This window comes from Serinus canaria, chromosome 2, assembly GCF_022539315.1.
Source record: "Serinus canaria isolate serCan28SL12 chromosome 2, serCan2020, whole genome shotgun sequence".
Lineage (NCBI taxonomy): Eukaryota > Metazoa > Chordata > Aves > Passeriformes > Fringillidae > Serinus > Serinus canaria.
Window position 1 is genome coordinate 2,435,068 of NC_066315.1, and position 25,942 is coordinate 2,461,009.

A 25,942-nucleotide genomic window follows, 5' to 3' on the forward strand; every position below is an offset into this window, starting at 1 on the left:
TCCTCTGTTTGGGGAAGCCCTGCATCTTTTCTGCCTCAGACACACGTTTCTTTTGTCTTCTTCACAGTGTTTGAAAGGCTTTTGTTGCTGCCAGCAGCTGCAGGTGACACAATGTTAGACATGAGAAGGTGGTGCTGGGGTGAAGAGGTGTTTGATTCTGGAAAACAAAAAAATGAGGTAGAAGTGGAGGGGATGGATGGAGGATAACCCAATCCATGTTATCCCTAATTTTTTTATTCTCCCTCATAGTCTTCTCCACCTTTAATGATTGGAGCCAGGTGAGTTTGGGGCTGGAGGGTGCAAGAGTTGATTTTTGCAGGGATTTTGCCTCCCTGAGAGCCCTGGAGTTATTAAGGCTGGAAAAGACCTCTTGGATCATCAACTCCTACACTAACATCACTTCCAAATCCATGATTAATCCACGTCCCCAAGTGCCACATCCACACAGTTTTTGGCCACTTTCAGGGATGGTGACTCCACCACTTCCCTTGGCAGCCTGTTCAGGGTTTGACCTTTCCAGTGAGGAAATTGGAAGGTAGGAGGGCTCTGCAGGGAGACCTGGAATGGTTACAGGGATGGGCAGAGTCTAACAAGGTGAAGTTTAATTAAAGTCCAAGTGCCCAGTCCTGCATTTTGGCCACAACAACCCCTGCAGTGCTCTAGGCTGGGGACAGTGTGGCTGGGCAGTGACACAAAGGGACCTGGGGGCACTGGTCAGCAGAGACTGACCACGAGCCAGCAGAGTGCCCTGGTGGCCAGAAAGGCAAATGGCTCCTGGCCTGGCTCAGCAATGGAGTGGCCAGCAGGAGCAGGGAGGTCACTCTGCCCTGCCCTGGGCACTGCTGGGGTCACACCTGGAGTGCTGTGCCCAGCTCTGGGCCCTCAGCTTGGGAAGGACCTTGGGACACTGAGCACATCCAGAGGGGACAGCGAGGCTGGAGAGGGGCTGGGAACACAAACCCTGAGAGGAGCCCTGAGGGAGCTGGGGGTGCTCAGCCTGGAGAAAAGGAGACTCAGGGGTGCCCCCATCCCTCTGACAGCTCCTGAAAGGTGCCTGTGCTCAGCTGGGGCTGGGCTCTGTCTGCAGCAGCACTGACACACCCAGAGCTCACAGCCTCCAGCTGGGCCAAGGGAAGTTTAGGTTGGTGTGGGAACCCAGAGCACTGGGAATATTTCTGTGCCTGCTCTGGGGTGCCCTGACCCCCAGGGCAGCTCTGACTCTGACCCTCACTCATGGAGAAAGTTTCCCAGACTCCAAGACAGACTGGAACCCACACAAGTGTGCAATAGATTCTAGAGAGCAGTGCAGGTGTGTCACTGGGTGAGAAATTGAGGGTTTGGGGTTTTTAGGGTGTTGTGGATGGAAGCAAGATGGAGGGCACAGGGTGTCATCCTGGGCTGCTTCTTCATCCTTCTTCTTCCTCCTTCTCCATGGGTTTGGGTGGCATTTTGTAATTGGGCAGACAAGTCTGCACTGGGGGCTCTGTGGGATCAGTTATGGGGTTAAAAGGGAAAATAATCCAGGTGTCAGCTCTGAATTGGATGGTTTAGTCTTAAAGCCCTTGGAACAAGAGATTGTGGCCATTTTGTGCCTTCTGATGAAAAGCTGCTGAACTCCCAGCAGTGAGACTGTTTTAGTGATAAGGAATAATAAACACCTGAGTGTGAACATGAACTGCTGTCTCAGTGCCTTCAGTGCAGAGCCAGAGACACCCACAGCTGGAACCACCACAGGCTGGAGAGCAGGAGAAAGTTTTTCCCAGAAAGAGTGATAAAGTTCTGGAATGGCTGCCCAGGGAGGTGGTGGAGTCCCCATCCCTGGGTGTGTTTGACAAAGCCTGGATGTGGCACTGGGTGCCAGGGCTGAGTTGAGCTGTTGGGGCTGGGCTGGACTGAATGACCTTGAAGGTCTCTTCCAACCTGGTCATTCTGGGAATTCTGTGAAATTTTTCCTGAGCACCAACACGGTGCCCAAGGGGGGCTCTCAGGTGACCTGCTCAGCTTCCAGCCTCAACCCAAACAGCTGGAAAATGTGGGGCCCTTCCTGATCCCCTTTTTCTGTGAGTCTCCACTTGCTGCCTCAGTGATGCTTTCAGAGGGAAAAGAGTGGAGTAAACACCTGGAATAACCTGAAATCCCGGTGGGATAAGACAGAAGTCACTGGCAGAGATTGCAGAGGGGAATACATGAAATGGTTGCTTTCAGGAAAAAATTTTCCTCTTTTTTTCTGCCTTTAATTTTTTTTTTTCCATTTTCTAGGACCAGGGCTTGTCTTCATTGCTACATGTTTTTACCTTCTCTGTCATAGTAAAATGCCAAAAAAAAGTTGCCTTGGTGTGGTGAAGAGTCCAGAAAAATTACTGTTTATACTTCAGTCTACTCTATTTTATATAAATAAAAATGGAAATAGAAATATATACAATACAATTTATTTATTTATTTATTTATTTATTCTACTATATATTATATATATATTCTATATATTTTTTACATACTCTATATATATGTATATTCCATGTATATTCTACTATGTATTCTATATATAGATATTTATTCAATATGTCATTCTATATAAATTCTCTATATATTCTATATTATATCTATACATTGAGATATATATTTTTATTTATATGTCTAGAAATATATATAATATAACAGATATATTCTATATATAGATAGATATTCTATATATAATGTGTATTCTATGTATTCTACATATTCTATATTATATCTGTACATTGAGATATATTTATTCTACTATATATTCTGTATATTCTATATTATATCTACACATATATATATTTTATAGATATAATAAATATAAATAAATATATTATAAACATATAAATAGAAATAATATTTTATATATATATATTCTCCTGCAGGTTGTCAAAACCACTGTTATTCCCTATCAAAAATATAATTACTCTTAGGGATTGACACTGCTGTGCCCAGGTTTTGGGTGAGCATCTTGACTCTGGATGACTTTAAGAAGGCCTCACCAATATTTGTAGCTTAAATCAATATTTGGATTGTTTTTTGCTGCTACTGAGGCAGTGCTGAGCCCTTTCAGGCCTTCAGGGTGTCCAAAAACTGCCCAGATGAGAGCCTCAAATTGGGTTTATTCCTCATGGGCTGCCTTGGTGCTGCTTTTCCAGGAGATTCAATTTCTCCAGGCTTTTCAGGGCTGGGAAATTTGGCAGCTTTCATCCCCTTTTCCCCACAATTCCTGCTGAAAGCACTCTCTGCATGGCCATTGTGGCACTTTGAATGGTACTTTGAGAGGAGGGTGTAGCTCCTTCTTCTTCTAATTATTTCATATTTTTGGGAGCACAGTTTCTGCTGGATAGGAACAAAGACAAATGCTACATTTTGGCTTTAAATTCTTTTTTTCCAACCCTTTCCCTGTGTGGTATTTGGCTTTTTTAGACTGTGAACCCTTCAAGGAAAAGTCTTGGGTTTTTTTTGTTTTTTTTTTTGCTGTAACCCTGTTCTTGAGGCAGCAGAAAAAATTTCTGCCTAAAGTGTTTTTGTGGATTTGTGTCTGGATTTTCTCTCTTTCCCTCTGTCCATCCAGGCCAAAGGAGTGTGGAATTCTGCTGTCTGCTCCCACCACTAAAATCACAGTTTGTGCTTCAGTGCTCTGCTGCCACAACTCTGGAAATATTTGGGTTTTCTCTGTTTTCCTCCATCCCTGCCTGAGATTTTTGATCTTTCAGGGTTTTGAGGGAAAAAAAAAAAAAAAAGAAAAAAGTAGAAATGAATAGAAATCTTCTTGTTTCAGTTTTAGATATTATTTTATTCTCCAGTTGTGCAGCTGGAGGCTGTCTGGGAATGTCACTGGAAGTTTTGGGACAAACCAGAGGGGGAACAGCAACTCAGCAAATAAAACTTGGGTTTTTAGAGCTGATCTCATTTCCTACTTATTGCTGTGTCAGAAAAGCTGAAGGGAAAAAATTGAATATTTGGAGAAGGTTGTGTGCTGTGTGCCACTCACATTCTCTTTTATTAGAGCAGTTTCATTCAAATTTTGGTGTTTAGCTTAAATAAATGCATGTCAAAGGTAGCTTTTGTAAATTTTTTGATTTTTTTTAATTTAGTGGGAATTTAGCAAAGAGAAATTTAGTTTCTCTTTTTTCCAATCTCAAGATTAATAATTCCTGACTGATGATGGACTCCACTTCCCAGCAACCCAACTAAATTGCATTTTAACTGGGTTTTGTGTCATTTTCTTCAGGAAGATGAAGATGGATCTGTTTGCCATTCCCATTGTCTCTGGATACGTTTACTTGCTGAAATTATATTTGCTATTTTGTTTTTTTTGGTGGGGCTAAAAATAGATCGATGTGGGGGGATGGTCAGGATTTGTAATCTCAGGCAAAGAATTGTGGGAAAACCATGATTTTATTAAGGGAAAAAAGTGTGGAAAAGGTGATAAAATACAACTGTCACAGAGAAATTTGATAAAGGGGAAATCAGCTTGGCATGGAAGGAAGCCTTTACGTAAAATAAACTTCATTTTTAATTCCTTCTAATGCTACTTTCAGTGGGGACACAGGAACAGAAGTGCCACGACCACCAAAACCACGTGAATTCCAGTGAATTATCTGAGATGCCAAACCCCCAGAGATACAAGAGGTGCACAATCCTTTTACTGTGAAATATGATGGCATTGTCAATTGCTGTGTCTGTTAAAGCAATTAAAATTTCCCTACTGGGCTGTGCTTCCTGATTACAGCTTAAGTGGGTTTGAAATAGTCAAATACATAGTTTATTACTCTATAAGTATTGTACATATACACTAATCTATAGACATGCTTTTATTTATATATATATATATATATATATATATTTGTTTTACATATATAAGTATATAAATATAGTATATATACACAAATATATACAAATATAAATATTTATATTTATACCAAGGCAAATATTATATTTAAAATATATAAATATAGTACATATAAATGAATATATCCACTTATATATATGTAATTTAATTTATGTATTTTTGTATATACTTTTCTACTGATATTCCTTTTAAACATATATCCTTTCACACATATATAGTTTAAATATATATACATATATACACACATACTTTGATATAGATACTTTTACAGTTACATAATTTTACATGTATGTCCTTTTACACATATGTATACCTTAAATATATATACACCTATATAGACATACTTCGATATATATATTTATACTTATCTACTTTTATATATGTACTTTAATACACACATATAAATATATATACACATATATATATTACTTTGTAGGTACTTTTATGTATACTTTTAAAACTATATGTACATATATAATTTAAATAGATATACATATATACTCATACTTTATTGTATACTTCCATAGTTATATAATTTTATATATGTATAATTTTACACATATATGTACTTTAAATATACAGAAATATACATACTCACGTACTTTTATATATATTCTTTTCTAGTCATTTAATTTTATACATTTGTACTATTACACATATATATACTTTAAATATATGGAAATATTTATACACATATATATTCATACTTATATACTTTTATATATGTGCTTTCACACACACCTAAAATATATACACATATATGCACTTTTTAATATATATATACATTTTAATGTATTTATTTAACTATATTTATTTATTTATAATATTTTATTTATACTTGTTTAACTATATATACATACATACTTTCATATATATATATTTAATAATTATATAATTTTAAATATATGTACTTTTACACATATATACTTTAAATATACATACACATATATATACATGCTTATTTATATGTTTGTACACTTTTATAGATGTACTTTCACATGCACAAATAAATATATACACATGCAAATTGCTCTAATTGCTCTATATACTTTTATACATATACTTTTTAATTTATATATCCATGTATAGTTTAAATATATATACATATATACACACATACTTTGATATATATATATTTCTACATATATAATTTTATACATACACATACACATATACATACACATACTCATATACATATACATATACATATACATATACATATACATATACATATACATACACATATACATACCTCTCTCTATATATTTATGCTTATATACTTTTATATAGATATAAATAGATATATTTACTTATTATTATATTTTGCTTTATTACTATATACTTCAATATACTTATATATAGATATACTTTTACTTTTATATATAAAAAATATGAAATAGTCTATATTTGTCTGTAACTACGGGATAGTGATCACCTGAGCACGATTAGTCGCTAATTAGGGAGGAGAAGCCGCATTTCCCGAAGCTGCCGGCGCTGCTTTCCCACCTGGGCAGCGTTTCCTCATTAAACGGCTCAGCTCGTTATAAAACCCCGCGGGCAGCGGGATCCCGACCTCGGCACCCCGGGAACGGACCGCAATTCCCAATGCCGAACCTCGGGAGAGTGGGAAGGGATTGCAATTCCCAACTTTCAGCACAGCGGGAACGGACCGCAATTCCCAAACCTCAGAGACAGCGGGTACGGACTGCAATCCCAATCCCAGTCCTCGGCACACCAGGAACGGACCGCAATTCCCAATCCTAAACCTCGGGTACAGCGGGTACGGACCGCAATTCCCAATCCCTACCCTTGGGGACACCGGGCACGGACAGCAATTCCCAGTCCCGACGCTTGGGGACACCGGGCACGGACCGCAATTCCCAATCCCTACCCTTGGGGGACACCGGGCACGGACCGCAATTCCCAATCCCTGCCCTTGGGGACACCGGGCACGGACCGCAATTCCCAATCCCTACCCTTGGGGACACCGGGCACGGACCGCAATTCCCAATCCCCATCCTGGGCACACCGGGTACGGACCGCAATTCCCAATCCCCATCCTGGGCACACCGGGCACGGACCGCAATTCCCAATCCCCATCCTGGGCACACCGGGCACGGACCGCAATTCCCAATCCCCATCCTTGGCACACGGGGCACGGACCGCAATTCCCAATCTCCATCCTTGGCACACGGGGCACGGACTGCAATTCCCAGAGTCCCCGCGCCTCCCGGCCCTGCGGTGACATCAGCGCTCCACGGCCGGGACTGGCTGGGCAGCGACAGCGGCCGAATGTGAGCTCGGCTTTCTCCCGTCTCCTCCGGGGCCTCCCTGCAGCCCGGCCCCGGTGCCAGGGCAGCGCCCCGGGAGGTTCCGTGGCCCGGCCAGCCCGAGGTGACATCGCGGGGACGCGGCGGGCTCGGGGCGCGCTGCGCCCGGCGGGGCCGTTCCCCGAGCCCGCCGCTTTCCCGGAGCTTTCCCGCCGCTTCCCGCGTTGTCCCGCGGCTCCGGGAGGGTGGAGGAGACGCTTTGCCATAGCCTGGCAACAGAGTGCGTGTGGTAACCGCGGGCTGAGCGGGGATCTGCCGCCCAGGCACGGCAGCGCCGGGGACGGGCTCGGCTCCGGCCGCTCCTTCCCCGCCGGGCTCTGCCGGGGACGGGCTCGGCTCCGGCCGCTTCCCCGCGATCTCTGCCGGGGACAGGGAGAGCAGCCGGGGAATGGCAGGTGGGACCCGATGGCCGCGCGGGTTGGTCTCGGTGCAAGTTGGTTCTGGGTGCGGGATGAGGTTTCTGCGCCTCCGGGAGGGATGCTCGGGATGTCCGGAGGGGACAACTAACTCGGAGTGTCCGGAGGGGATAACAAATTTGGGGTGTCCAGAGGGATGCTTGGGCTGCCCGGGGAATAACAAGCTCGGGGTGTCTGGAGGGATAACTTGGGGTGCCTGGATGGATGTTCGGGGTGTCCAAAGGCATAATTCGGGGTGCCAGGAGGCACCAGGCTGCCCGAAGGATAATTCGGCGTGTCTGGGGGGATAACTAACTCGGGATGTCCAGAGAGATAATTTGGGGTGTCCGGGGGAGGCTTGGGCTGCCTGAAGGATAATTTGGGGTGTCCGGGGGGGATAACTAACTTGCGGTGCCTGGAGGGGTGCTTGGGCTTCCCGAAGGTTAATTCAGAGTGTCTGGGGGATGACTGGGCTGCCCAAAAGATAATTCAGGGTATCCGGGGGGGATAACTAACTCAGGGTGTCCAGAGGGATGCTTGGGCTGCCCAGAGGATAATTTGGGGTGTCCAGAGAGATGCTGGTTGTTTAAACATCTGGAAAAGCACCCAGGATACCGATTTCTGCTGATTTTGATGATGCTGATGTTGATTTCATGATGCTGATGTTACAGTGATGTCTGTGCTGTAACGTTGGCTGAGATTGTTGTAGTTTAAAGAAAAGCGTGGTGAGTTACTTTCCTAGTAGTGTTCAGATTTCTCAGTGCTTTCAGGTGGTTCTTTGATACCAGTGCCTGACAAAACCCAGATTTCTCCAGGTATCTCGTGGTGCTGAGCACCGGAGTCTTCTGGCAGGAAGCTTTAAGTCTTTCTCAAAGTGAATAGGAAATTTGGGAATCTTGCTGTCATCTCTCCCCTGAGATGTGCAGTAACTTCACAGCCAGGTAATGACAACATTAAAAACTTGTCTGTTTCTCCTTAAAAACAGTTTAGGTGTTTGAAGGGATGTTGTAACAGCATTTTGTTCCAATTTGTGGTCCTGAGGACACCTAATTATGACTTTAATTTCACAAAGTGAGGAGGAAGTCAAGTAGAACAATGGTTTATATCTCATTTGAATAGTCTAATGAAATTAAGACACAAACTTTTATATAACATTTAGTGTGTCCTCATCCCTGTTCAGGTGATTAAAAAGTTCTGTTTATTTTTCCCCATGTTACACCAGTTTGTAACTTCAGTAAGTTTGTGTTTTCCCCGTTCAGCAATGGATAATTTCAGCATTTTTGTGTGCTTTAAGGTATATCTGGAAAGAGTTTGATTTAGTGGAATTTAAACTGTACTGGATAGGTCAGAATGAATTAGGAGGAATATTTTGTAACTCCAGCTGGAATTTTATATTCCTGAACAAAAATGTTTATTTTTGTACCAATAATATTTTTTACAGCACAGGGCATTATCTACAAATCAGGACTTGTAGCACCTTTGAATTATTTGACTTTAAAGTGAGTGGAAGTCCAGTAAAATCTCATTACCTGTTTGTTTAAAATTCCCTTGTGTTCCCTGGGACTACCAGGAGATAATGGAGTGTGACAGGAATTGGAAGTGAAGGTGAATTACATTCCCTTATATTTGCATGGAGCATGCATTAAAAAAAAAGGTGAAACTAGTAAAACTTGTAAGTAAAATATACTTTGAAATAGTGGGACTGGCGTGTTCAGAGTCCTTGTGGCTTTGGGCAACAATTAGGAGTGTGTAGAGCTGTAAGGTCTAGCAGTAAAAACAATATTAGTAACTTTTAGGAATAGTTTAAATGAATGGCTGAGCAGGGCTTTGTTTCTAACCTATCTGCTGGCAAATTAATTTTTTTAATAAAGCAAGAATTTCAGTCAGTGGAGAGGTTATGAATTAGAAGCTTTAATATAAAAGTTGCAGCAATGTTCTGTGTGTTTGGGTGGGGGTTTTGGCTCAGGAAGAGGCACCTGACAAAGACTCACTGCCTTCTTTCAAGGGTGGAATTGAGGAGCTGGTTGGAACCTCTTAGCCCCAAAACCTTTCTGCCATGTAGCTTTGTAAAGCAGATAGGCCTAAATATAAAATAATTCAAAAAAAGAAGATGGGTTAGAGAGAAATGTGGTTCTTCAAGCTTGGTCCCTGATTCTGGAGCTCGTGATGTGGTTGGAAGTTCTCAGTCCTTCCCCATTTCCTCCCTGAAATCTCCTTTTTTTTTGCCACTAGTGTAAGAAACATCTGTTTGTGGCAGCCACAGACAGAAAATCCATTTTTCTGAAGGAGGCTGGAGCATAGGGGCAGCACCAGAGCTGGTTTTGAGCACCTGTGTAAATTTTAAGCTTCACTTGGACTCTTGTGTGGGTTGTGAATTCCAAATGGAGCATCTGCAACACTTTGGGAGTTTCCCATGATTTCAGGGAGTTCCTGTTTTAGAGAGATCCTTGGATTGTTGTTTGGGCTTCAGGAGATCCATGAAAAATGAATATCCTGAAATCTAGATTTGTGAAATCCACTGCCAAAGTTGCAAATAGATGGGTTGTGGCACAGAGGTAATGATTAACCAGGTCAATAATGTGTGTGGTGAGGGGCGCCTTGAGAGAAAAAAAGCTGAGAAAAGGTTGATGTGGTGAGATCCCATTTCTGGGAGCAAAATCCAGGTTGGACATCAGATCAGCCAAATCCTTGGTGCTGCAGGATGAGGGGGATCAGCCACAGTGGGATGTGGAGTCTCTGCTTCTTTTTTGCCAGGGTTAGGATTAAATGTGTGAGATGGAATTTCATGTTGGACTCAGGTGTTTATCAGTTTTTATCTCTGTCACAGTCTCACAAACCCTGAGCTCTGCAGCACTTCACTCTCACAAACTGAAAATGGAGCCCCAGCTCTCTCTCTCCAAGGCCTTTGAAGGATCAACTGCCCAATTCAGAAATGACACCTCAATTATTTTCACTTTTAACCCAATAACCAACACCCATGGCTGCAATGGGGACTTTTTATCCAATGACACAAAACCACCCAAACCCATGGAGGAGAAGGGGAAGAAGGAGGAGCAGCCTCCACTCTAAAACCTCCACCTTGCTTTATATCCATCACTGCATTCGAAACCCTCAAACTCTGAGTTTCCCACCCTGTGATATCACACACTTCTATCCCAACTCCACACCCACAATCCCAGTTGTGCCATTCCATTCTGGAAGCTTCTCCAGGGCCTCAGGTCAGTGCCTGGCAGCACAGAAAGTCTGGAATTCTCAGCAGTCAGGGCTCCAACAGTCTGACATCATCTCCTTCCTTTAGGACAGGAGCAGCTGCTTTGTCAGGTTTGGAGAATTTATCATAACGTGACTGCTGTGAGATTTGTCCTGATTTATCTTAATCATAAAAGCTGCACTGCCACAAAGCTTTGGGTGCCATTCAGTGAAAATGAAGCCTTAGGATTGTGCAGGTGTTGATTCTCTCACCTGGGACACTGCTGTGTCCTGACAAGTGCCACACGTGTGGCAGGGGACAGCCACAGCTGGACAGTCCCTTGTGACAGGGAAGTTGTGCTGTAATGGGTCCAAGTGGAAGGATTTTGGGATCAGAACATTCCACCTGGAGTGCTCTTGGGAACAGGGAATTGTTCAGGTTGGAAAAGACCTCTCAGGTCATTGAGTCAAGCCCTGTCCCCACTTGTCACCTTCAGATGCCTTTTGAGCACTGGTGATGATTCCACCAGGGATGATGGTGGTGGACTCCACCCCTTCCCTGCCATCCTGCTCCAGTGCCTGGCTCTGATAATTCACTTGTGGGGAATTTTGGGAGGGATTTGAGATGTATTTGATTATATATTTGAACATAATGATTGTGTTTGATGGTGCAGTTTATTTTCTACACAGGCTGGAAGGGTGAGCTTGGCTCACATTGCTACTGCATGGTTCAGAAAGTCACCAGACCCTTAGCTACAAGACTTTTTAAGTAGTTGTTGACCAATAAAACACTGCCAATAGGATATTTGTTTTTTGATTTAATCTTTAAATATTTTGTCTTATGGACCCATGCCATAGTGTGAGCTCTCTTAGCCAATCATGTTATAACACACAAACCCACAGTGCTGCACTCTAAATTCCTTGTTTACTTCTGCATCTGCTTTTATTTTTTCTACATCTTAAACTTTAAAACTCTAAACTTTCCTCTACTTAGCTTAACGTGTCTCTGCTTTAAACTTCAAATCCACATTCTCCCTTCTGTCACCTCAGTTTGGAAGCCTTTTCCAAGGTCTCTGATCAAATCCTGGGTTTAATTCTAAGCTTTGGCTCACAGGCCCAAAGTTCTGAGAGTTCCCTGCATTTCTGATTCATGCATTTAAGTTAAAAACACAAATATCCTTGTTAGCAGTGTGTTATTGGTCAATAACTCCTTAAAAAGTTTGGTACCTAAGAGTCCTGTAACCTTCTGAACCATAAAGGTGTAAACCAAACTCACCCTTCCTATCTATGCAAAAGACAAGAAAAATAATCTACATCATCAAAAACAATTCGAAAGTCCTGTCTCAAATTCTGTGGGAATTGACAAATGAAAAATTTCTGTGGACACTGAAGGATTTGATCTGTAGCTGGGATTGATGTAAAAATAAAATACACAGATATCAAGCAGAAAAATCCTAAACTTATGTTTCTATAGTTGTAAGAAAGAATGGGCTTTAAAGAAGTGAGAAATTGTACTGATAAGATGGTGAAGGGTTCATAATGTAGGGGTGGGGTTGTATGGAGTGAGCTGAAAGTTCAGAAGTTATAACAAAAATACATCTATGCATGTGAGACACAAGCCCATTGGACAAAAATATCCACAGGGTAGTAGAAGTGAGTAAAGGTGATAGGTTAGAAAAGCAAAATAAACCTGTGACAACTCTGATAGTTTGGAAAGTTCTGTATTGTCTTGTAATAAAGAAATTGACTACTCTGAACTATGGCTCACTCCTCTAAAATCTCACAGCCTCCGAGACTGAGGTTTATCTGAGCAATAAATTGTTCCTAGCTCCAAAATAGTCCCATCCCTTCATTAAAAGCAGCAGCAATGATAAAATTCCTTCCCAAATTCCCCACAAGTGAATTATCACCCCTTCCTGGCAGGATGGACTTCCCCATCTGGCCTTGGGCTAGGGATAGCTGGACTGGAGGAGCCAAGTGAGGGGGGCTAGAAATGAGTTTTGTGTATAAATGCAGCTTTGGCAGACCTGGTAACTGCTTTTTTGGGGGATTTTTGTTGCTTTTGACCAGGAGAAGTTGGTCCTTAGGAGCCTTGATCCCTTCCTGCACGCCATGCTGCTCGCTCCAGAGGAGAGAACCTGGCTGCTGATGCCAAGGACATGGTCCAGGTGCCACCCTTGGGCAGTGCCAGCCACAGGTGAGTCCAAAACTGAGTTTTTGCAGGGCAGCAGAAATAAAAGCTTTGCTGAGGGGTTTGTTTTATAGTGAATAATCACCTTACAGAACAAGCCCAGCAGCTGGAGGGAATGTTCCATCCCAGGTGGAGCAGCTTTCCCTGCTTGTGTCAGAGCCATCCTCTGGTCCTGGAAATGCAGCACATCCTTCCAAGCTCTTCTTGTCTTTGTCACACTCACCACAAAGTCATGGAGAACAACTGTGGGGAGTTTCCATGGACCCAAAAAAAAACCCCCCAAAAAGTCTTTGTTAGTTGAAATGGGTATTTAGTCTGAATTAGTATGAAATGAGTATTTAGATGCTTGTGTTAAAACAAAATAAACAAAGGGCCTGTGAATATTCTTAATTTTAATTTGGCATCAGAACCCATGTATTCAGCAAGCACCTCATAAATTTATTCATTTTATTTTTTTTATTATTAATTTATTCCCACACACCTCTTAAAATTTATTTTACTTTCATTCCCCCACACACATCTTATTCCCCCTCCTTAAAAGGTGCTTTTTTTAAGGTGATCTTGACTCAGCTAAGAGGAGTCTGGAAGACTTGGGTTCTTTTCCTTTGAAAAAGAATCAAGAAACTTTTTCTCTGTCTGCTGAAATGGAACCTTTCCTTTTGCTGCTGCAACAAATCTTTTTGATGATGTGAGTTCAGGATTTTAGAGGGAAGTCTTGAGTAATCTGCTATTTTTATAGTTTTATCCCTCATATTAAGAGGTCTGAGCAACTGACCTATTTTCTTCCCTGAATTTGTATTTTTACTTTTTTTTTTTTTGCCTGTTTACTTCTGCTGGTCCATTTATTGGGAAACCCAAAAAAGAAATTTAGAGATTTCTGGGCTTTTTTTATTTTGTACTTTATTTTTTTTATCCAGTGCTTTCAGAGAATCCCTGGCAGGGCACCCTGAATGAGTCAGGCATTCCCTGTGTGTGCTACAAATTAAGATATCCATAGGTGGGGACTATTAAAAATCTTTCAAAAGCCCCAGAACAGTGCTTTTTGTGCTTGTTTAATCCAGCCAAGAAACAAAACCCAAGGAATAAACAGGAAATACTTCCCCTGCCAAGGAAGGAGAGCAGAATTCCCTCAGTGTGGATGTGAAATGCTGCAGTGCTGCTCTTTGCTGTTGTTTTCAGGGGTGTTGTTGCAGTGCTCTGGGGCAGGGAGATCCAACAGCTTTACCATAACTGATTCTAAAAAGATTTTTGGCTAATTTTAGTGCTTTTTTTGGAAAATCAAGAGCTCTGTCAGGTGGGATTTCATGTCAGTGAAAGCAGCTCTTCTGATTGTAAAATGAAGCAATATTTAGCTGTGGTTAGGTTATTTTTCAGCTTATAAAATATCTTCTAGAGAGCTCTTAATCTGATATGAGCCAGAAGCTCCTCTCACCTCTAAAGAAGAGGAAATCCTTCCTAAAGGTGGTGAGGCCCTGGAGCAGCTTCCCAGAGAAGCTGTGGCTGCCCCTGGATCCCTGGAAGTGTCCAAGGCCAGGTTGGATGGGGCTTGGAGCACCCTGGGACAGTGGAAGCTGCAGGTCCATTCCAAACTCAAATCATTCTGTTTCTGTCCCCCAGATGTTCATATCCCTGGCATAATTTAGGATTCTTCATGAAAATTCCTAAAACTCCTTCCAGGCTGCCCAATGGGCATCTTGGAATGGCAGCCACAAGTCTGGAACTGCTGCCAGAGCTTTGGACAACTCTGGGAGCAAAACCCTTCCAGTGTTGAGGAGTAACAGGGGAGTGTCTGTCAATTCTTTTGCTTCTTTCTGCCAGGGTTTGGATTAAATGTGTGAGATGGAATTTCTTGTTGAACTCAGATGTTTATCAGCTCTTATCTCTGTCACAGTCTCACAAACCCTGAGCTCTGCAGCACTTCACTCTCACAAACTGAAAATGGAGCCCCAGCTCTCTCTCTCCAAGGCCTTTGAAGGATCAACTGCCCAATTCAGAAATGACACCTCAATTATTTTCACTTTTAACCCAATAACCAACACCCATGGCTGCAATGGGGACTTTTTATCCAATGACACAAAACCACCCAAACCCATGGAGGAGAAGGAGAAGGGGAAGAAGGAGGAGCAGCCTCCACCCCAAAACCTCCATCTTGCTTTATATCCATCACTGCATTCCAAACCCTCAAACTCTGAGTTTCCCACCCTGGGATATCACACACTTCTATCCCAACTCCACACCCACAATCCCAGTTGCCATTCCATTCTGGAAGCTTCTCCAGGCCCTCAGGTCACTGCAGTGCTCTTTTGGGGGTCAGTGCCTGGCAGCACAGAAATCTGAAACTCTCACAGCCAGGGCTCCAGCCAGGGTCCTGCTGGGGAATCCTGGCAGAGGGAGCATTTTCCCAAGGTGCAGGTTTCTGTTTCCAGCTGCCCCATCTGGGAGAAGCCTCTGAGTGGAAAATGGCTCAGACACACCTTTCACTGATCTTGCAGATCACAGGATGGTTTGGGTTGGAAGGGACCTTAAAAATCATCTCATTTCTCCCCTGCCATGGGCAGGGACACCTCCCACTATTCCAGGTTGCCCCTGCCTACCCTTGGGCACTCCCAGGGTTGGAGCAGCCACAGCTTCTCTTGGAATCCATGTTAGGGCCTCCCCACCCTGACAGGGAACAACTTTCTCTGTGTCTGATCCAAATATCTCCCTTTTTCATTCACAGGTACCACAACAATATCCATGTCTAATAGCTGTGATACTGTTTAATTCTGTATATATTTATACCTGAAACATTAACATTTTACTGATGAAGTTGTGCTCGTGTATTTCTCCTCAAAAGAAACTTTGGAAGAGAATTTAAGTACAAAGAACTGCTTGAGGCTTTTGGAAATGGTGAATGGTTTTGGTGAATACATTTTTTGCCTGTTCCTTCACTGTTTGAATGGAAAACAAATAATCCAATATACCTGTCTGGGCTTTAGATGTATTTTATTATTGTTGTTTTTGAAGGTAATTTATTAAGACCACTGGCTCTCCCAGCATTTGCAGAGGAATAAACTAAATAATTTGATTTTTCCCTCCCTTTTTTTTTTTAAAGGCAGCATTTAATTAATGGATTTTTAATTCTGACTTTCTGAGTGATTCCATCCCTTTTTTTTTCCCCTGCTTGTTGGTGGTTCCTGTGTAAACCCCAGAGGAGAATTAGTGTTTGCCTGGGGGCTAGGACAGGTCCAGTGTTCTGGAAGCACTGAGCCTTATCTAGGGTACATGAAGTCCCTCTTCTCCTGGGCTTTAGACACATTGTCCTGCACAACTCCCATCAGCAGTGATGAATGGCTCTGGAAATAAAACATAAATCCATTTGTTACAGATCCTATTTTTAATCTGTGCACAAGTGTTTTATTCTCTGGCCAAGGAGCAGGAATTTCTCTCTCTCTGCTGCTCCCTGGTAGCCAAACAGGACCAGGGGCTGAGGGTTTGCTGCTGAATTCTTGTGGAATTTGGCCTGTTAAGTAAATATTGACTGTTCATATGTTCCATAGTGTTTCTGTGGAATTTTACAGGATATTTGTGTGGCCTCCATGGGGTCCTGGTGCCTTTAATTCTGTTACTTAATAGGGATTGGTTTGGATGTGCAAAATCAGTGCTTAGCAAGAGGTAAACTCTCAGTGTAAACTTATAATTTATTTATTTAAAAACATTCCCTGCAGGGTTGTTGTACCCTGCTCTTGGTAGGAACACACATGGCCAGAGAATATTTCTGTCCAACTTTTTCTGAAAATCCCCAGGAAGGGAGAGCTGAGTCTGGGACAGCTTTCAGTAGGCCAAGGATTAAATTAATTCTTTGGATTTAATTAGTAAATTAAATCCAGAGAATTCCAGGTTGGAAAAGGCCTCAAATATCATCTGCTCCAGTCTTTCTTGGCATAAATAACCTCAGGACAAATAATTTATTTGCAATATTCTTTTCTGCAGAAGCACTGGGTTACTTTTCTTTACCCACATTTTGCTCTGTGCAGTTCCCAGATGCCCCTCCCTTCTTCACTGGAATATTTGGTGGGTTTGGGCTCTAACAGGGATGATGGCTCTTGTTTTCCAGAGGGGATGTGTTTGCCTGGCACAGGTGCATTCCCAGTCTCATAGAGGTGTGGAGGTGCCCCACCAACACCTACAATGTGAAACCTGGGGAGAATTCCTATCACTGTGCAGTAAGTCAGCTCTGATATTTGCATTTTGATGTTTGGAAGACAGATTTGGGTTAATTTAAGGCGAGGGAGGGAACATGATTTACACTTGATCCTTTTGTTGTGGCTACGTTACAGAGAAAAATTAATTTATTTCAGGAAACAAAAGCTTTGCTGCCTTTCCTGCTCACTGGATGAACATGAAATATTAAATATTTCTTTCTCTCTTCCATGCAGGTGAATAGCAGGAGGCAAACCATGGACACCCAGTTGTTCTCCCCATTCCTGGGAGCAGTCCCCAGTCCCCCCACGCCCCCAGAGCCCTCCCAGCTGTGCAGGGACTGGCTGGGATGTGCTGAGGATTTTGGATCCCAAGGTGCCTTCCAGGAGTGCCCCAAACCAAGGTATCAGCATCCCTCGGGGCCTCTGGGTCCCTTTTTGTGTTACAGAACAAATTCTGGATATTTTTTGAGGAGAGTTTCAGGCATCTCTGGAAACTCAGCAGATTTTCTTTGCTCTGTGGTGGTTCAGACTGAGGTTGTGGAAAAAAAAAAGAGTGTGGGTTTTCTTTTTTCCCTCCTAGAGCCAAGTGGTGGTGACAGAATATTGCCTTTTTTTGGAGGGAATTGGGTGATAGAGACTGACACAACAGCTTTTGATGAGAAAATGCCCTTTTAATGAGCATTTCTAATCCTTACTGCATTTTTTGGATCATTTGCTTAATAAGAAAGACAAAATCTGAGGTGGGGAAAAAGTGGAGTCCTCTGGCTCACAAGGTGCTGAAAGGAAACAGTTATAAAGATAATGGATTGCAAAAAACCCCAATTGTTTTGCTGGTTTTCAGTGGGAAGTGTCAGTGATGTGTATTTTTGAATAAAAGATCACACAGCTCTGGTGCCAGCTGTGAGAGTTAATTTTAAGCAAGAAGTGACAATTTGCTATATAAAATATACAGAATTTTCTTAAAGCAGCCTTTAGATTATTGCAAGGTAGCTTTAAAAAACAAAAAAGTTATGGAATTAGAGTTAATCCATGTCTGCACCCATTCTGGGCCTCTGGATACTCAAAATTCCTTGAGGTCCCCCTAAAAAAAAAAACAAAAAAAAAAAAAACTTTGCTGTTTGACCAAGACACAGAAAAGATCTGCTTATCAAATACCTGTTCTGCATTCACAAAACATTTTCAAGAGTCTTTGCACTTCTGAGCATCCTGAATTAAATCCAGGTTTCTTGGAGAGAAAACTGAGCAGTCCTGGGGTGAATCTGGGACTGAGTTAGAGGTGAAACTCTGGTGAGGTCTGAGAGGGCAGCAGGGAGTGATTCTCACTGAGATTAAAATGTGATTTTTATATGAATTTGTCCTGATTTTATGGTCTCTGTTCATCAGCAAAGTCAGTGAGCAATTATTTGGTAGCCAAAGGGGTTTGGGTAAGGTGGGACCAGGAAATCTCAGAGATCTTTAGGGACCCTGAAGGGATTCCAGGTGGGGAGAGAGAAGTTTATTGGAGCAAAATAATGAGGATGGAGGGAAGGAGAGCTTTGTAATTAACTTGGGAGGAAGAGTCAGGAGTCATTCCAAACAACTCCATAAAAATCTGATCTTGCACCTGAAGTAAAAGTTGGGTTTATTTAAAAAATGTTGGAAACCTTGGGTGTTTACCAGAGATATTTAGTAAAATTTTGACCTGTCCAAAAGAGGATTAAAAAATGGTTCAAGTTAAGTATATATAACTTACATATATTTTTTTAAAATTAACATAATAGATTTTGAATTATTTGGTAGTAGGAAAATTAGAGTGCTCCAGACTTTGAGAATATTGATCCTATTTATGCTCTAAACAAGGCAGTCAAGGTTTGAAGGAATGTCCATGAAACAGGTTTTTTTCTCGGAAAGAGAGGAAAATTTTTGCTGCTTGGAAAGTCTCTGGTGAAACAAAAAGGAAAATAATTCTACTTTACTTGGGCTCTTCACAAATGCGGGAAGGGATTCCTGTGGAGGGATGCTGAGGATACATTAAATTCAGAACTAAAAAATGCTGCTAAAAGAAAGGTTTGATCTTCTTTTTGTCTGTTTTGTTTAGGAGAAAACTTTAAGTTTTACTTATTTAAAACTTACTTTGGTCTTTTTTTTGGTGGTTCTTTTTCAGGACACCAATAAATCTTTCTTACTCTGGCAATGGCCCTGATGTGTTTGGGTTGGTGTCGAGCATTTTAGAGGAGCCAAACAAGGCAGAGCCAGTGACAGATTGGTGAGTTTGTTCTGAGGGTTCTTAAAATTTCTCTGCTGGTTTTTATGCCCATTGTCACCCAGATATGATACACATTTTTAATTATTTCAGAGTTGAGTAATGACAGCCTTTTAAAATGTGGAAATGTCTTTACTTCATTTACCAGTAAAAAAATCAATACTGAACTGTTAAAAATGCAAATTTCTAAAAGTTTTCCATCAGCTTTACAGCATTTGAAGAGGGGAAAAAAAGAAGATTATAATTAATTTTAAGCAGTAGGGAGTTGACAGAATCCAGTGGAATCTGAGATATTAAATAAATCCAAATAAAGTTTGCATTTCTGAATGTGGAGAATAAACAGAGTGGGTGATGAGATTTCACAGAACACTTGCTCAGCTGCAGTGGGAATATTCCTCCTGTTTTGAGGAGAGCTGTGCATGGCTGGTCAATAATGTAACACATGATGTGTGAATTGTTTTAAAGCAAGAAATGTTTTAAATCCTGATGGGATTTGGTTTAACTCTGTTCCAGGAATTCTCTGTCAAGATTGTTCCCCCCTATGTGGGCACCTGATCTGGGCAGCAATGGGGAGTTCCCAGGGCTGCCAGCTCAGCACTGGCTCCAAACCAAGGATTTTCCCAACCTGCTGGGCTCCAGCTGCCATCAGGAACCGCTGCAGGAGCCTCCTGAGGTGGAGATGCTGCACAGAGGTTTGGGGGACCTTCAGCTCCTGGAGTCTTGGCTCTCTCCCTGTGCTCATCCCAGCAATGCCCTGAGGAACCCTGACCATCCCTCCTTGCAGAACAGCACCACAGCTCCCCAGGGTGGGGTTTCCTTCCCAAGTGGGGGCTGGAACCAGCATTTGTGCCCCTCTGACCAGGGGAGGTTCAATGGAGGTTATGAAGAATGTGGGTCCAGTTTTAGCCCTTTTTCTCCTCAGAACAGGATGAAGGAAAGCCCCAGTGCCCAGAAGGAGTTTTGGAAAAGAGGAAAAGCTCTGAAAAATTATGGACAAACTAAGTATTCCCCTGATCTTTCCAATCAGCCTGGTGATAACTCTTGGGATAAAATACCCCAGGACAGCCACCTGTTCTCTAGGAGATATGAGAACTTCCCAGCTGCTCACAAGCTGCAGTCACCTGTCCATCCATCCCTCCATTTTTTCAATCCACCCCCTAAGGAAAATATATTTTCTGGAGGAACAGGCAGAAAACCCCAGGAAAGCCATGTGCAAAATGGCCATTGTGGCTTTATTTTGGGGGATGCTTTTAATAATAATAATAATAATGAGTGTAAAGTGAATATGGGCCCTAAGGAAAGCTCTCCTCAAGCAGCTGAATGTGATTTATCTGTGAAAAACTCTGTGCAAAATGGGAATTACTCCTCATACCAGGGGTGTGCATGGCTGGATGTGAAGAGTCTGGCAGCTGCTGCATCTGAAATTCCACATGGAAAACAAATGGCAACGAGCCCCCAGTCCTCATCAGGGGTTTCCACCATGTCTGGGGGCTCTCCCACCCACCAGCCTTTCACACAGCCCTCCTTCTACTCCCAGCTCCTTCCCACCCTTCCTCCCAGGAAAGATGGGACGTTACAGACATCAAATGGAGTTTCCAGTCACTTGGGGGTTCCTCATTTCATCTCAGAGAGCCAGAAGCAGTTGAGACCCATTGGGAGGTCCCAGGAGGATGCCAGGGTGAACAAGGACGGGCGGCGCCGCAAATTCCCCGTTCAATTTCCACCTGACTGCCTCGTGCAGCAGAAGGCTGCAGGTGAAGACTCTGCTGAGAAATACCACAGGTTCCCAAAGGGGCAGAGCCAGGAAAGTGGCAGTAAAGATGACAGAAGAGGTAGAAGGAATTGGATCCCTCATTTGGGATCTACAGCCCCAAACCGCCAGCCCTTCAACGCGTATCCGAAGAAGCACGAGCAGAGCGGTGGCAGCTTGTCAGATGTAATCAATCCTTCTCTGCTTCCTTCCTTCCCATTCATGTCTGATTTTAAACAAAATCCCAGCTTCCCTCCATTTAATCACCAACTGTTTCCATCAGCAAACACTTTCAATTTCCCTCCGCCACCGTTCCCATTCTCGGACCTCGTCGATCTTTTTCACTGCGACGACTTCAACCCCTTGAGTCCCTTCATGGGTGAGCTGTTCCCTGGGGAAATCCCTGTCCCCTGCTTTGCCTTCCCAGCCCCATTTAACAAGTTCAGACCTCCCAGGAGCCACAGCGGCCCCACTAACGAGCTCCACGTCCGCCTGGAGGAGTGTTACGAGCAGTGGAGAGCTTTGGAGAAGGAGAGGAAGAAGGTAAAACACAGCTGCTGATGATTCCTGATAAAGACTTGGCTGGTTTTAAGAGAGAAAGTTTTATGGTGTTTCTTCTTTGTTGGGGTTTTTTGGTCTTTTTTTTCTTTTTGGTTGTGTTGGGGTTTTGTTTCTTTTTTAGTTTTGTTTTTACTGTCCATGATACAGTCACAGCTTTCTCTTCTGTTTTTTTTTTTTTCCTTGTTGTAGTAAATTTCAGGCTGTAGTAAGAAAGAAAAGGAAATAACTAATCTGGGCACCCTCTGTGTGTCTCTAGAGAAAACCTACAATATTTTCTTGTTCTCAAAGGGAATTTCAGTTTATGCTCTTCTCATTATGGTCACTTTCCTGCTTCAGACTCACGCCCAGAACTGTTGGCAGGGGAAGGATCTCACTGATAATGAGGGTATTGCACTTGGGAATGAAAACTCTGTGCTCCAAAGAAGCAGGAAGAACTTTCCCAAGAGGGTCAAATCCCTGAATTCCCTGCCAGGTCTCAGAAAATACATTGTCCATAATCCCTGGTTCTAATAATGCACTGGGTGCTGCTCCCACGTGTGAGAAGCCTCCTGGTCACTGGATAAAGTCTGAGCAGACTTGACCTGGAAAACCCCTTTTTCTTTCCATCATCAGCTGTGGGGCCTTGCTAATGGACTTCTGGAATTGTGAATGGAGGTGCCTGTGTTGTTCTCTCATGGATTCTTTTAAACAAGACTCCTCTGTGCCTGTCTGGCCTTCCAGGAATGCTCTGGAAGTGAGCAAGGGATGATCCTTGCTCCAGTGTTGGTTTCATGTTCTCAGGCAGGATTTGGGACAATTAAGTCCTTTGCAAAGACCAACTCATAGTTTTTGTCTCCTGCTTTTTATTTCATCATGAAAGGAGGGTTGTTGATCCTCATACTCGTTAATCAAAGGGGCTTAATTGACCCCCTGCTCTGGTCCATTCCAAGTGTTCCAGTTTTATCCCAGTGAGCTGCTCTGGGTTTCGCAGGGTGTTTCATGGTTACAGAACAGAAACTCAGTCCTCCAAGCCACAGCCTGGCTCCCATTCCTGCAGCCAAACCACATTCCTCAGGAGGGGATGTCTGCAAGGAGAGAGAAACTCCTCCTGGGATTCAATTCTCTCTACCTTGTCTAGTCACTCAACCCTTCCAGCTCTCTGAAACCTGTTCCTTGCAGCTGCTTTGGGGTCTCAGCTTACCTGGCTCCTTTCATAAACCCCACTTTTCAGGGATCTCACATTTAAAGCATTTCCACAAGTTAGGAATTGTCTGCAATGTTAAATGTACATGTAGTTTAGTTAATTGCTTATTAACTGTAATTCTTAATTACCTGGTGTCATTATATGAATCCATGACCTTTTCTCCATCCATATTTTTTTTCTGGATGCCTTTCAGGCTCCTCAGGTGATGAACACAGGTGGAGCCAGCTCTTGTCATCCATGTCAGATCAGGGAAGGGCCTAAATAATACTAATAATTAAATTATAATAATATAATAATAAGTAAATAATAATAAGTAAAGTGAAAAGAGAAGGACTTCACCACATACTTTCAGTACAAATATGCACAGTATGGACTTAGCCTTGCCTTGAACTGCAGTGCAGCACCTGAACCCTCTCTCTTCCATCCATGGTACCCTGGAGAAGGAATGAGATAAGGAATCTACTGTTGCTGTGTCTTTTTTACTCCAGTGTCAGAACTTCCTACCCAAAAATAGGTTTGGTGATGTTTAGTCACTGTCTGTGTTAGACCCTGGCTAAGCCACTCTTTTTTAGTGGAAGTTTGGCTGTTGTGTTAAAGATTTTCTCTGTTAAAGAAAAATATCTGCTGGCTTAAAGAGCTGGTATCAGCTTATGTTAAATGTGATTTTATCCTGATGCACTTGAGGTGTGATTTATGCTGCTGCTATCATCCAGTGTTTTTTTTTTTTTTTTTTAAATAATCATAATATGTGACATTTGAGAGAACCAGTGAGAGGCGTTGAACTCCAGGGAGAGCTGAATTAGAGAAATATTCCCTAAGGAAGCTGGAGAGGGACTTCAGACAAGGTCATGTAGTGGTAGGTCAAGGGGAATGACTTCAGACCAAAAGAGGGCAGGGTTAGATTAGATTTGGGAAGAAATTTGTGCTGTAAGGGTGGGCAGGCCCTGACACAGGGTGCCCAGAGAAGCTGTGGCTTCCCCTGGATCCCTGGAAGTGTCCAAGGCCAGGCTGGATAGGGCTTGTAACAAGCAGGTCCTTTCCCAACCCAAATCCATGTCCAGGGAGTTCGGGATTAAACCAGCAGTGGTTTAGCTTTTCCCTCAGGGAACAAGGAAGGAATTATTCTCTGTCAGGGCTCTGAGGCCTGGCACAGATTCCCAGAGAAGCTGTGGCTGTCTCTGGATCCCTGGAAACGTCCAAGGCCAGGCTTGACAGGACTTGGAACACCCTGGGGTAGTGGAAGTTGGAGGTCCTTTCACAACCTAATCATTCTGTTGCAAATCTATGTCCAGGGAGTTTGGGATTAAACCAGTGGTGGTTCAGTTTCTTTCTCAGGGAAGAAGGAAGGAATTATTCCCTGTGAGGGTGGGCAGGCCCTGGCACAGGGTGCCCAGAGAAGCTCTGGATCCCTGGGAGTGCCCGAGGCCAGATTGGACAGGGTTTGGAGTACCCTGGGATAGTGGAAGGTGCTCATGGCACAGGCTGGAATAAAATGAGCTTTAAGGTCCCTTTGAACCCAGACCACTCTGGGATCCTGTGATATTTGGGAATATTTTTCTCTCAATGCCCTCAGAAGGGCCCTCACTCCTAATCCGCTTGAAAATTCCAAACAGCGCCAAAACCGGATTGAGCGCATTGCACTAATTTCAAACCATCACACTGACAAATTATTTCCCTTTCAGGCTGAGGCTGACCTTGCAAGACACTTCCCAGGGCAGCCAAGCCCCAGCCCTGTGCCACGGCTCCCTGTGAATCCATCCCGCGTGGATCGCCTGCTCGCCGACCAGGCCTGCCAGCGCGCCCGGGTACGCCTGCGGGGGCTGAACTCCTGCACCTCTCAGTTTGTCTGTTTATTCATCAACAAATTGGGATTTGTTTGTTTACTCATCAGCCTCAGGGGGTTTGGTGGTTTTGTGGTGGTTCTTTGGCCAATAGCTGGAACTGGTGGTTGGGTTCCATCCTATATGGATCGTCTGCTCACCGACCAGGCCCGCCAGCACGCCCGGGTACGCCTGAGGGGGCTGCACCCCTGCACCTCTCAGTTTGTTTGTTTATTCATCAACAAATTGGGATTTGTTTGCTCATCAGCCTCAGGGGGTTTGGTGGTTTTGTGGTGGTTCTCTTTGGCTAATAGTTGGAACTGGTGGTTGGGTTCCATCCCGCGTGGATCGCCTGCTCGCCGACCAGGCCCGACAGCACGCCCGGGTACGCCTGAGGGGGCTACACTCCTGCACTTCTCAATTTGTCTGTTTATTCATCAACAAATTGGGATTTGTTTACTCATCAACCTCAGGGGGTTTGGTGGTTTTGTGGTGGTTCTTTGGCCAATAGCTGGAACTGGTGGTTGGGTTCCATCCTATATGGATCGTCTGCTCACCGACCAGGCCCGCCAGCACGCCCGGGTATGCCTGAGGGGGCTGCACCCCTGCACCTCTCAGTTTGTTTGTTTATTCATCAACAAATTGGGATTTTTTTACTCATCAGCCTCAGGGAGTTTGGTGGTTTTGTGGTGGTTCTTTGGCTGATAGTTGGAACTGGTGGTTGGGTTCTCTCATAATCGGAATTGATCGGTGGAGCTCAGCGCCAGGGTTTAGTTGAGGTGTTGGGGCTTGGGTTGGGCTCTGTGGTCTTTAAGGTCTCTTCCAGCCCAGTGGTTCTGTGAATTCTGTGAATTGAAAAGGTGAACTTTGGGGTGGCTTTTTGGATGGAATGGTATGCTGAGAATAGCCTTTTAAATTAATGAAAGTATTTGCCTTTTAAACTATGAAGATAGTCTTTTAAATTGATGAAAGTAGTTGCCTTTTAAACTATGAAGACAGTCTTTTAAATTGAAGCCAACTAGAGGTTAGCTTATTGGAGTTATTGATAGAGAGGGAAGTCTTGGTTGGAGGGGTGTCATGTTTTTGATTGCTTTATTGATTTTTCTTTAGGTTATGATGTAATCTCTAGGAGTTAGAAGTCTTTTTGTGGATGATGAATACAGGACTGTTTGTGGGTGTGATGTGATTTTTTTACAATTGCTGTTTATTAAATTTTCAAGGGTACTTATGTTTTTCTTT

General features: G+C 43.2%; 1 protein-coding gene across 2 annotated transcripts in view; it reads left to right on the plus strand.

The window, feature by feature from the left end:
• The first annotated feature begins 7,498 nt into the window (after positions 1 to 7,498).
• The window catches only part of LOC103813045 (uncharacterized), a 28,499-nt gene continuing 10,055 nt past the window's right edge, over positions 7,499 to 25,942 (plus strand). Inside the window, exons 1-7 of one of the 2 annotated variants that reach the window (XM_009086255.4) lie at positions 7,499 to 7,583; positions 12,843 to 12,969; positions 17,060 to 17,168; positions 17,382 to 17,548; positions 19,291 to 19,392; positions 19,903 to 21,682; positions 24,566 to 24,688. In XM_009086255.4, the coding sequence (XP_009084503.4) occupies positions 12,932 to 12,969; positions 17,060 to 17,168; positions 17,382 to 17,548; positions 19,291 to 19,392; positions 19,903 to 21,682; positions 24,566 to 24,688 (2,319 nt within the window). In that variant the 5' untranslated portion in view covers positions 7,499 to 7,583; positions 12,843 to 12,931. Of the gene's footprint in view, positions 7,584 to 12,068; positions 12,970 to 17,059; positions 17,169 to 17,381; positions 17,549 to 19,290; positions 19,393 to 19,902; positions 21,683 to 24,565; positions 24,689 to 25,942 lie in introns of those variants that run through there. The other variant, XM_030233762.2, reaches the window with a different exon arrangement.